At 35.3% G+C, this 12,677-nt stretch overlaps 1 protein-coding gene across 7 annotated transcripts in view; it reads left to right on the top strand.

Moving 5' to 3' along the window:
- Nucleotides 1-12,677, top strand: part of LOC106159890 (histone deacetylase 4-like) — a 79,670-nt gene that overhangs the window by 54,338 nt on the left and 12,655 nt on the right. For all 7 annotated transcript variants that reach the window (XM_087012563.1, XM_087012564.1, XM_087012565.1 and 4 more), the window contains 6 exons: nucleotides 2,689-2,909; nucleotides 3,604-3,739; nucleotides 4,211-4,319; nucleotides 5,695-5,807; nucleotides 6,168-6,293; nucleotides 6,788-6,900. In XM_087012563.1, the coding sequence (XP_086868689.1) occupies nucleotides 2,689-2,909; nucleotides 3,604-3,739; nucleotides 4,211-4,319; nucleotides 5,695-5,807; nucleotides 6,168-6,293; nucleotides 6,788-6,900 (818 nt within the window). Of the gene's footprint in view, nucleotides 1-2,688; nucleotides 2,910-3,603; nucleotides 3,740-4,210; nucleotides 4,320-5,694; nucleotides 5,808-6,167; nucleotides 6,294-6,787; nucleotides 6,901-12,677 lie in introns of those variants that run through there.

Below are 12,677 nucleotides of genomic sequence, written 5' to 3'. Positions count from 1 at the left end.
TCACTGCATACAACAGACAATTGATAGCAATATCTCGTACATCACCGCAATTCTGATCTGTTTTTGATATGGTTTCTTAATTGGAGTGGTTAAAATAAGAACTAGAGAAATATTATGACTGAAAGTATGTGTTTAGAATGGAAGCATCAAATACTACAATCATCACAACAAAAAAAAAAATTTTTTTTCCTGTGGACCCTTAACATGCGATAGTATAGTAATACACTAAAGACCTTTTTACCATCGAGTTCTGTATCGTAGTAAGTCAGTTCTACTGCATCAGGGGTTTCCCCAGGATTTGGGGTACAGGGAGTCCAAAATGTTGAGCTGATATTCGGTCACAGATTTACAGGGAATCCAACTACAAATATGCCGTCATTCTCCAAAATATTTTACAAGCCGTCTGGCCGTCTTTGAAAATCTACTAACGGGATGTCTTTTGAGGCCAGTGGCTGTTCAAATGACGCCTCGACTCTAATGCTTTGAGAGTGTTTTCAATATAGTAACAATACAGGGGGCTTTACTCCTTTTCACAAGTTCGCTTTCTGCTGTTTGGGGAAAAGTTAATTACAATAAAAACTTGAAAATTTTTTTGATCTTGAAAATTTTGTCAGAGGGCAATTCTCCACAGCTGTAATTTTTTGTTACTTTGACAATTTTGTCAAACTTAAAAATCTACCTCTTGATAATTTTGCAAAGTCTGTCAAGTAATATGGCCCTGTCTGATTCGTGTATTTTTAGATATTAGTTAATTTTTAAGTGACTGAATTTTAAAGTTTTTACTGTGATTAGCTGTGTTTAACACAGGGTCTCTGTTTTGGTGACTCTCTTATGTAATTACCAGGCAATTAAGTTGTCAATTTCTCAAAGTGAACCTATACAAACTGTATCACATATATATTCCTCTTCAAAATAAGTATAAAATTAGGTGAAAAGATACATTTTTTGCTATGTTTGATAATTACGTCATGGACATGGTGGCGATAGGGAGTCACCCAGACGAGCCGTTATGAGTACGTCGAACGCGAACCGCGTGTAGGTATGTATGGAGCACAGTTGGAAATGACGTAATTATTAAAGGTGGCTGGAATATAGCGCTTGTATATATACCACTCAGTGTCTAAAGGGCCTTAGGGCTAATTCCCAATGAAACCATCATTCTAAGTGGATCGATCCAACTCTGCGGGGACTCTCCCAGAATTCTATCAGATTTAAAGATGAACACCCCTCCTTTCTGGCGCCGAGGAGAATATAGAAAATTGGTGATTATACGAATAAGTTGGAAACAAGAGGAGGCATGGTAATCTGAATGCATTCACTTGATTATGCTCCTAAGTTGGTAAACACCTTAATGAAAAGAATGTCACTGGGGGTTGATTTACGTCACAATTCTGAGCTATTTTGATGTGTTTTCCAATTTACTTGAACCAGTGGGAGTTGCTTGACCTTGTTATGTACAGAAATTGAGGCGCCATTAGTGGCAAATGTGTTCAAATTAACTGTGGTGTGAAATTTGTTTTAGCTGAAGAAATGAATATTTTTTTGAATTTGGATGAATGCTGGGGCAATGTTGTGTGTGTGTGTGTGTGTGTGTGCGAGTGTGCGTGCACGCATATGCATGCGCACACAGAAGATTAATTGAAAAAATATCTCCCTGTTGAAACTGAGGGGTTTCGGTTATTACCAGCAAAATAATTGGATTGAACTGGAGTATCTTAGGATTTCTTTCCCCTTTTAAATTAATTAGTCATTAGTCTAGTCTACTTATAGATGGGGAGAATCATTATTTATCTATTGATATATCTTTAGAAATATTATTTGAGAAAAAAAGAGCATATGTGTGGATATTCTTGTTGGTATTGATAATCAGATTGCACCAGTAGAACAAGTTGGATAGCCAATTTGAAACCTCCAATTATAGACAACTCGGATAACAACAACCCAGATGATAAAATTAGATAAATTTAGACGGGTTTATAAGCAATCTCACTCCATTGATATAGTTATTTATCTCTAGCCATTGCAGTACGATTTGAGGGAGAAAATGTGGATGATATTTGGATACAGTTGTGTGATGTTATTGTGACACATTATATTTAGAGTTCACCGAACCATTGCAATATGGCATATACCAATTTTTATCCCAGGGAAAACCTGAATAGCGTGTATAGCATAATATTTGAGGAGAGCGAGGCTGATGAAAATGAGAACATGTTTTCCTATTTAAGTCCATTTTCTAGTGTCATATGTAAGTATCTATGTTGTAAACAATGTAAATACCCAGAACAATGCATAACATAAGGGACCTAGTTGATTTATGTCTTGCGTTTGATTTAAAGACCAAATTTTTCACCCTGTTAGGTCTGTTTACTCAAATGCCATTTGGTATTTGACAGTTGTGGTAGTTTTTTTAGTGTCTGAAAGTGCCATCAACTTGTTGGCAAGGAGGATGCTAACTGTTGGTATTCGTTTTTGCTACTTTTTCTTTGAAGGGAATCATGAATTTGGTGCATGTTTATATCCAAATATAAAGATTTATAATATATTTTTTTATGCTGGAGAGACAAAAATTAGAAATAGAGGTACTTAACTACAAAAAGCTTCTTACCTAGTTAGTGCTGCTAACTCCTCCAAAAAACCTTTACCTAATTCAGCTCATATATTATAGCAAAAGATTTTTATTTTCAGATATAACAGTTAACTCCCCTCTTAGTTCCCCCATGATGGTACGGAAGACGGACGTGCATTCACACGGCGGTGGCGACACCACGAATATTCAAAATGAAATATTACGCCTGAAACATTACCAGCAGATCGAGCACCAACGCCTGATCGAGAAATACCAGCAGGAACAAAACCAGCTGGCTGCCATGCATGAAAAACAACTGGAAGAGCACCTGAAAGTTCGGGTAGGTAGTTGTGTTGTGTACGACTTGGTTCCCATACCTAGATCAATTTAACAGGATCGAATCATCACTGAGGGGTTTCTCGCTAAATTGCTTTCAGCTCAAGCGGCTTAAATGTCTGCCTACTAAAGCTGCAAAACAATAATTAATTAATTACCCCCTAGAAGCTTCAGTAGGCATGACAGACATCCAAGTGACTTGTGTTGATTGCAGTTTAGCGAAAATCCCTTCAGAGATAGATCGATCCACAGTTATTACGATAGGAATATACCCTATGGGACTGTTCAAATAAATTAGATCGCAAGAGCTAACTGTACATTTACTCAACTATGTGGGATATGTTGCTGAATGCAATTAGACTGACTGACTGACTGACTGACATGACTTCATTGAGTAGTTTAAAAGTTTTATTGAATGATCAGGATAATTTTATTCATCAATTCATTTTGTTTCTTCAGTTATTCTTGGACGTTTAACTTGCACCTTCTTGGGTGGCATCTCTGCCATGGTACCTTTAAGTTCAAAATATAGATAAAAAATATCTTCACACATATCATAATCATAAGTGTAACAACTTAAAATTTTGAAAAAAAAAATAGAAGGTGAAAGGAAAGGTAAACATATATGGTTGAATTTTCAGTTTATCAGATTAAACCAATTTTGAATTTTTATTATAAAAAAATGCGCATTTTTCCAGCAACACATGCTGATGCTTCAGAAACAGCAGGAATTTCTTGAGCAGCAGCGGAAGCTCGAAGAACAGCATCGTTTGGAGCAGAAGATGCAAGAGGAGAAACTGGCGCAAATCAAGAACAAATCCCTAGAGCAACAGAGTAAGAGCCTCAGTGTGATAGTGAGGGGTGGAGGAGGAGGAGAGGGAGGGGCGTGTCAAATTGTCTAAACTATGTAGTGATAGGCGGTACCTTTAATTCTTTGAAATATGGAGGTAGAGTGAAGAGAATCCATTAAATTCTTAGAAATGAAATTACAAATTATCCCCAAAAATTAACCTTTGAAGGTAATGTCAAGTATGGAGAATTACCGGAGCATTGGTCCTTTGACTACAATATAAGCTTGATAAATGTAGGAATTTTGAATTTTTGGTGAACTACACTATTTGTATTAGCTATATGATTGGTCTTGTGGAAGATATTGAACTGTGGATTTAAATTTTGTATTGTGCTGTTATGAAAATTTGATAGCATAAAAACATGATTGAGGAAAAGAAGGTTGATAACAGAAGAACACATTGAATACTCAAAGTCTGTTTTATTGTTTTCTGTTAAATTGATTTTGAATTACAGGTGCAATTGCTTCGATGGCAGTGAAACAGAAGCTCCAGGAATTTGTGCTAAATAAGAAGCAACGAGAAGCAGCAGTTAACAATATACGAAATTCCAGTCAATTTAGATGGTCAGTTTGTATCTCTCTGTGTGTGTGTGTGTGTGTGTGTGTGTGTGTGTGTGTGTGTGTGTGTGTGTGTGTGTGTGTGAGAGAGAGAGAGAGAGAAAGAGAGAGAGAGAGATTCTTTTAATGTCTTTTATGAAATCCTACAAGACAAATAATAATAACAAATTTATACAAAAAGGCAAGAAAGGTTAAAAAATCATGAGAAGCAGAGTCACCATACAAAGTTATGTACAGAATAGCAGACATATTTTAGGCTGACACGTGAAATAACATTTTCACAAGGCTTTTGTCACCAAATCTCTCATCGTAGGCCTATCAGCTATCTGATAAGTACCTATATTTGTGGTTCATATCACTCACAATTGGCCTATCCCTCCTGTTGATAATCCCAAAAATATCAGAATAATGAGCAAATCTCGTTCATGCCTAGATAACGCGACGGGGTTCACACTGTTTTCACATGAGCAGTTCTGTTTTACAGGACTGGCAGTAATCAAGTCAGTGGCCCCACAGCACGAAGCCAATCACCTGACACCATTATTAAAAATTCACTGAAAGAAAATCAGTTTACCCTTCTGGCACTAGTTTGATTTCAATCAGAACTATAAACCTTAGTAAAGCCAATTTAGGTATGGTCAGTTAGAGATAAGGAGATAATTTTGTACTATTTGGCCTAGAATGAGGATTGCGTAGATAATTTTGTACTATATGGCCTAGAATGAGGATTGCGTTTGGTATTGTGTTTGGTATTGCATTTTGTCCTGTGATATTGACAGCTACTTGACACGTGGTTCTATTGGAATTGATCTGATACTGATTGATTCTGCAAATTTGGGGTCTCTTTATCACGATTTGATCATGAAAGCATGAAAGCTATGCACTCCACGTGATGTGAATTTAAATTGTTTGGTGTTTTTATCTCAATGGTGGCACATGTGACATAACAAATGGTATTTTTCACTCCTACGGTCGATTGATTTGGATTGCCATTCATTTGGTCACCTTGAAATAGACCTGATAATGTAGATAGTTGAGCTGCTAGAGCATTATGCAAATTTTCTTGTGAAGATGACTGACAGAAAATTGATTGGTATACTCGCAATGTGAAATTGAACTTAAAAATAATTTTTTGCTCTTTTCAATTTTTCAGTAAGGGTGCCAACTTTTAAATCACTTCATTCATATCTAAAATATATATAATGATTCAGGGTCCATTGCAGTTTGTTTCATTTGTCCCAATGAATAATTAAGTCAAAACTATAAACTTGTTGAGGCAGCACTTAATTTGGTTGTAGGACAGTAACAAATTCATAACATTTCTTTTCAAATGCATATCATTTTGAGATATTCAGTTCCGTCTCAAACATTTTCCATCCAGGGCTCATCACAGTTCACTAGATCAGAGTTCTCCGCCCAGTGCAAGCCTGTCTCCGCCCTATCGGCCACACTTGCTGGGACAGTTTGATGAATTAAACCAATTACGGAGAACAGGTAGGAGTTATTTTCTTAGTAGCATGATCAACAGGGATGAGATCATTCTGACTATCTGTCTGTGGATTTCCAATTTCTTGAGGGAACCAAAAATATCATTGGTCTGGGTGGAACCCAGGACCCCACACCATATTTTCCAACTTTTTCACTAAACGGTGGTCTCATTCCTGAAAGAAGAAAGTGTAACCAAGTTAGCTCTAAATAAAAATTTTAAAATATTGGGACTGCTTTCACTGTCTTTCTTATACTGATAGCTCTGCTGCGAGCAGTTTACCTTTTTGATTGAGAAATTTTCATTGGTCTACTACCATAAAAATGCCATGTATAGCAATTTATCTGTTATTGTTATCTGTATTTCAGCCTCCGAACCCAATTTAAAGGTGCGTTCCGTGTTAAAACAGAAAGTGATCGAGAGGCGGAGTAGTCCACTGATACAGCGGAGAAATCGGACGCCATTGTCACTAAAAAGTAGAAAACCGTTAGGAGGTGAGGGACTGTTTGAATCCTGAGTTCATAAGTTTTAATACTATGAGAATTAGTCCAACACCTAAGAAAAATTGATTTATATAATTTTTGACAAGAATGAAGAGTATCTAGTAGACTTTAACTTTGTAAACTTTTGGAGTTATAACGAAGATTACAATGCATCTGCATCACAAGAACTAGTTTGCATGATATATGATCAGTGAAATAATTGTGATGAGGACTTTTCGCCATTTTCTTTATTTTAAATACATCTGTTTACCTAGGGTGGACAAATAAGCTGTTTTAGTGGCCATTACATGGGGTTTTCTTTTTGCAACCTTCTGTAAATCTGACACGAGCCATAAAAACTTTTGGATTGTGTTATGCTTTAAATAAGTTGAACACATAATATCCTATTTCGTGACCACGCCTGAATCAAGCTGACTAAATTTATAGAATTTTATAACATTCATTTTGTATGTATAAAAAAGGTTAATTTCATGTTGTTGTTTCAGTTGACACTGGAATGTCCAGCGGAAGCACGCCAGATTCAGGACCAAACTCTCCCCCCAGTAACACAATGCTACAGTCCAGTAATGGCAGCCTGACTTCCTTACATACCAGAGAGGTAAGATTAGGACCAAACAGCCCCCCCCCCCCCCCTCCCCCCCCCCCCGCCCTTCCCTTATTTTAATCGTTATTTGAAAATGAATTTGGTTGGTCCATTGATGGGTGAAATCGGAAAACAAAGCTGCTTTTTTCTTGAATGACAAAACTTTCTTGATAGAAGATAGCATTGAGTTTAAAAGTACAACAGCAAAAACTATTTACTTATTAACCCATAACCTAGAGTATAGAGAAAAAGTCTTCAGGGCCCTCAGAGCATGAATTGATTTCTTGGAATACTCCAAACAGGCCTCTAGTGTTTACCGGGAGTCGAGCTAGGCTTGTAAATAATTCAAAGATTTCTCGGCAAATGGATCTAAAAATAGACACCTTGATGCTCATTTAATCTAAATGTAATCTCTTCGGGAAGTGAAGAAATTGCACTGGCTAATGCGAGATGCCATCAAGCTATTTATATGAATAATAAGGCTTTGGTGGTTGTTTTTCCCCAATTCGTTTTTTTTCCTGAGCCAAAGGTTATTATTATTATTTTTTTTTTGTTATGAAACTTACAGGGACAGTTGCATCGCCTTTTCTGTTGTAGTTACTGTAATCACTCGAGATATTGATTATTTTAATTGGTTTTGCATATCTGTGTTTTTCCTCATTCCAAATTTGAATAACTGTACTGATAAGTTCAGACAGAAAAAATAAGGGCATTTAATACATTAGGAAAGTGAGGACAAGTAAAGTACAATACTGAATGCCCTGTCAGCTTTCTAATGAAAATTCATTAATCATAGGAGTTGTATTTTTAGAAAGTTGCAATTTATTTAAGATAGTGTCCTGTCAAATTTGATAATAAAAATAATGATCTGTCAAGAACTTCGTACTTGTTCCATTCTTATCTTTTCATTGATTATACTTAAAAATAGATGGGTATGTATAAAAATAGACCCATTTAGAAAGCTGGTGATTGTTTAAGAGGTTAAGTGTTGCATTGAACTTTTAAATTGATTGTAGTGGAACATTGTATTGGCACATTAACTCGAACAAATTTAGAAAGTACGGAGTCTATTTAGATGTTGCTGATTTCTGCCATGCAATACAGTCTTATGGAAGGGAAATCACAAACAGACGGGGGGCAGATTTAGAAACATGACAAGCATTTAAATGATTTTGTCATTTTGGACTTTCTAAATAAAGCAAATTGGAAGTTGGCCTGAATGAAGTTACAAAAATTGAGATTGATTCCGGCAACAGCATTCTATTTTAGTTTCTAATTGAGGATGGTTGTAAATGGATCCTGTCAATTTTAGAAAGTTAAAGATCAATTTAGTTGCGAGTGCTGTATCTTGATCTAAACAGCAAATCATTGATCACATTACTTTTTTGATACACTCGTTATTGATTTTGAAAATATTTTGGCCCACAAATGAAGGATATGATGGAGATAAATTTGTTGTAGACTTGCAGAAGTGAATTATTTTGACTCAACCCATTGATCAGGCATTTACATCTAATCCTTGGAGTTGGTTGTGTTTGTTTATTAATTGAAATGTGAGAATTCTTGTCCTCTCACTCTTGCATAATTATTTACAGTTATTTTAAGCCGTTAGATTGAAGCTTTCAGGAAATTATGTGATGTTACTTTTTTTTGCTTATTTGCCTTGTTTTTCCCTTCATTTCTCTCTCTCTCTCTCCTCCCCTCCTCCCACACACACACACACACACACACACACACACACACACTAGGTCTCTCTCTTTCTCTCCAATGTGCACAAAGAGGAGTAGTTTCCCACCTCATTTGATGTCAGGTATCAGGATCATGCTGTCCTTCTGCAGGGAAAGCACCAGCTGCTTTGTATTTCAAAAGTAACTTCAGCATGGTTTTTCTCTCCTCTCTCCTTTCCCTTTTTTTTTTTTTTATTTTTTTTTTATTTTTATTATTTTTTTTTTTATACCGGTGTACCGTGTGGGTACCAATTTTGGGGTAGCTGTAATGAGAAGGGGAACAGTGCCTTGTTTTCTATTCTCTTAAAGCTCCAATTGTTCAAATATTTGTTACTCTTCATAAATTAAGGGCTCTTTCCCCCAGTTTGATGCCTTGGTATTCCGGAGTAGCCAGACTTACATTAAAAGCTTATATTTTAGAGAAACCGCATATGCACATTTTTATCAAGCAATATCAATTCAAAGTGCAGTTAATTTCCTCGTTTTCCAAAATGTCAGCTTGCTCGTTGAACCCCAGATGAAACCTAATAGTTTTCAAAATGTTATACCATTTTTTTTTTTTTTTGTCGACAGAATTTTGCCTATGGTTATTTCTTTTTTTTTCCTTTTTTTATATAATGTTATTGAACTTCATTGCCCTCACCTTAGGGAGGGAAAGGGTCAAGTGCTGCCCTCTACACTTCTGTCTGTCCTTGTAAGGTGAGGGAGACGTTGATGGTGATGATAAAGATATGCCAGGTATTTGCATTCACAGGAATCTGGGTGTGTTTGAGGTTGTTTTGGAAAAGGGGGAAAAAGGTGACACTGATGAAAAGTGATTAGGTTCAGTGCGCTCCTGATTTATCATAACTTTAATGGAAATAACAGGCAAAATCTGAAAAAGATAAACCCAGTGTTATTTCTACTTGGAATAACATACTTCAAGCAGATTTTAACACGGGTTTGAACATATATGATACAGTTACAAGGTAATGACGATTCTGTTACAAAAAAATTGAAGAATGAATACATAACGACATGAATATAATAATAAGCAAATGAAGAATATCAAGGTTCTAAGTATACGCAAGTAAACCTGAAAGATTTATAGATCTATAGAAGATGCTTAAATGGTACTAACTGGTACATTTGATGGATGCATACCTTCCTGTGATAATAAATCAAGGGGTAATGAGGAAATATCTGTGAAAATTGCTAAGATGAATGGACTTTCCTGTCATTTTTTCCTCGGGTTGTTGAAAATAACCACCGATTCTTTTATCCAAGGTCGCCGATTTTCTCACTTCAAACTTGTTGAATATGAAGTGATATAGGCGTCATGGAACATTTGAGACAAAATGGCCATAGCAAAGAAAAAAAAAAAAAACAGGATATTTCTAAGACTGCTGTTAATAGTCAACCTGAAAGGCGTGAACTAAGAATACAGTTACTTTAATGTTACAAGGTATAACGTACTGGGTTTGATATTCGAACCAATAAATGTCAGGCAACGTAAATGTACCTGCTGATATAAATGTACCCATGAAAGCCAGTGTGAGCTGTTCACCCCTGTGGCTTAATTAACACTCATCTGGTGATTGTATTTTGTTAACCTCAAAAAGCTATGGTAATGACGTAATCTTTTCAATGTGTCGGAATTGTCAAACTTTCAGATATTCTATTTTATAATTGAAAAAAAAAATTCATTTTATATTTTTTGTGGTGCCTGTACTGTATAGAACAGAGTTAGAGAATAGGCTGCTTTTTAAATTTTGTTGCTATCACTCAGTAGGAATGTTTTAATTAAAAAAAATTGTGACTTAAAAGTACAAAATCTGTAATTTACAGTTTTCCCCCATTGAAAAGATCGAGTTATTACTGTAATTGAAAGGTGGGTCAGAGGCTGGCATCTTCAATGGTTGTTGCACATGTGTGAAAAGGACTAGATAGTGGTAAAACACAGCCTAAAGGTGTTAACATGATGGAAAGATCATGCTGATTATTATTTTACATCAAATTTGGACTGGCTCTCGGCGTTTATCCCAGGGTTGTTATGATGTGATGTCTTGTAAGTTTTGCTGGTCAAAGATGGAAGATAATTATAATGATAGTATCTGGTGTTCAGTTTGAACCAGCGCACTGCTGTTGTTGCAATGCTTTAGTAATATAATGTCATGTAAGGTTTGCAGTCAACAAGAAAAAAGTTGTACTGATCATGTCTTAAGTCAAATTTGGACTTGGGTTCTCAGTTGTTTTTCTGGTGTTTTAATATGAAGTGTCTGGTCCTGTTCACAGTTTGGATGTTATTAGCTGGGATAAGTTTTCTCGACTGACCAGGGGGCTTGTAGTTGTGATAATAAACTAAAGCATTTCTGTCTTTCATCAACATGTAAAGGTTGTGTCGGCACTCTTGAAAAGACTTACTTTGTAAAGCCAGTTTTTAGAAATCTAATAAATCACAATGCCAGTCTTAAGTCATCATTGTGTGATGAATTTTTTATAGGTACTTGACTGTTACCTGATATAATAAGAACTGGGGTCATAAATTCATTGAAAATTGCGATACAGAAAGATAATTACTATAATTTATTTAAAAAAAAAAAATTTTTTTTTGGGGGGGGGGGGTTTGCACTGACATATAATTTTTGATAGTTAAAGAGCATGTGGCCTGTTTCAAATTTAAAGGTCAAAAGGTATTTTAAAATTCACCAGGATTTTATTTCGCGTAATAAAGTTGTTGCTTTAATGAATCATAAGATAGCACAGGACCTCTGAGAAATTTGTGGCGGATGGGAAAATGTTTGGAAATGATCCAGAGTAATTTTACGCTGAAATCATGTCATATTTTTATGATCGAAGAATGGTCATACATCTTGGAACTAATGGGGGATGAGCAAAAATAATTAACATTCTTGGAATATATGGTTCCAGGTAAGTCTATATGTAACATCAAAAAGGAAGTTGCAAGCTCTGGAGATTTTGTGACTGATAAGGTTTCTGTATGGTTATTTCCCAGAAATATGTGGTATGAAATAAAGTGCAACATTTCAGTCTTATTCCATGATTGTCAGGGAGCAACATGACCTCTCAGGAATTTCTGGTGGACTACGGTATTGTGATTTCCTAGAAATATGAAATCCTGAGTGAAGTGAGATGACGGAGCATGGTGGTTTCCTCTAGTTCATGGACCCGTTTGGAATTTGCACTTAGCAGAGCTTAATTTTTCAAATTATCTCATATTCACTAGCAGGTTTTTTTTTCTATTAGGTGCATAAGTACACTTAATGGTTTCTTTAGGTGTAGGTGAATGAAAAATATTAAAGAAACAAATGCAAATGTATATTAAAGAAGTTATTGTTATTATTATTATTAGATTAATGTGTGAGTGGATAGGAATCCATTAGAATTAGATTTATAAGTAGAAAGATAAAAAAGAAGATATTTTTAACCTACACGGAGATAAAACCAATAATTAGTTACAGAAATGAAATCGGTAGATATTTATAAATCTTCTATAAGATAGAAACTGTCATTAGCAACCAAAATGCTTCACAGGGATAAAAAAAGAAACGATGAAAAAAAACTACTAATCTTCACATATGAAAGTATCAAATGGAATCCATGGAACAGTTTGCTATATTTAAATAGTAATCAGTCCTGACATTTTACCGAGCTTCTCCAGAGATTATTAAACTTCCATTTCCTCAAATTACACATGAAACAACCTTTACAAAAACTACTTGGAGATCCCCAGATTGGTTTACCTCCGATAGACATTGGCCTGAAACTCAATATTTATCAGATTTTTTTATAGCTTGTGGATATGTCTCTTGGGTATTGTTGTTGACTGTTAAATGTCAGAATTGTTTGTGTAGATTATTTCCAAAACATTATTGTTGCCAAAATATTCTTTATTGTTTTTTATTGTTTTCATAATCTTATTTCTAAATTTTATTTCTATTGGTTGTTTTATAAACTTGCTGGGTTAAAAGAGTTTTAAAATATTAGTTTATATATGAGCTTGCCCTAAAATCACCTTCATTCTGTTGGTTATTAATAAGCTAGTTAACAAACAACTGGGAGACT

The sequence above is a fragment of the Lingula anatina genome, chromosome 5 (assembly GCF_051362555.1).
Source record: "Lingula anatina isolate TDL-2025a chromosome 5, LinAna3.0, whole genome shotgun sequence".
Classification (NCBI taxonomy): domain Eukaryota; kingdom Metazoa; phylum Brachiopoda; class Lingulata; order Lingulida; family Lingulidae; genus Lingula; species Lingula anatina.
Note: the sequence above shows the minus strand (reverse complement) of the source record. Positions and strands in the feature narration are given on the sequence as shown.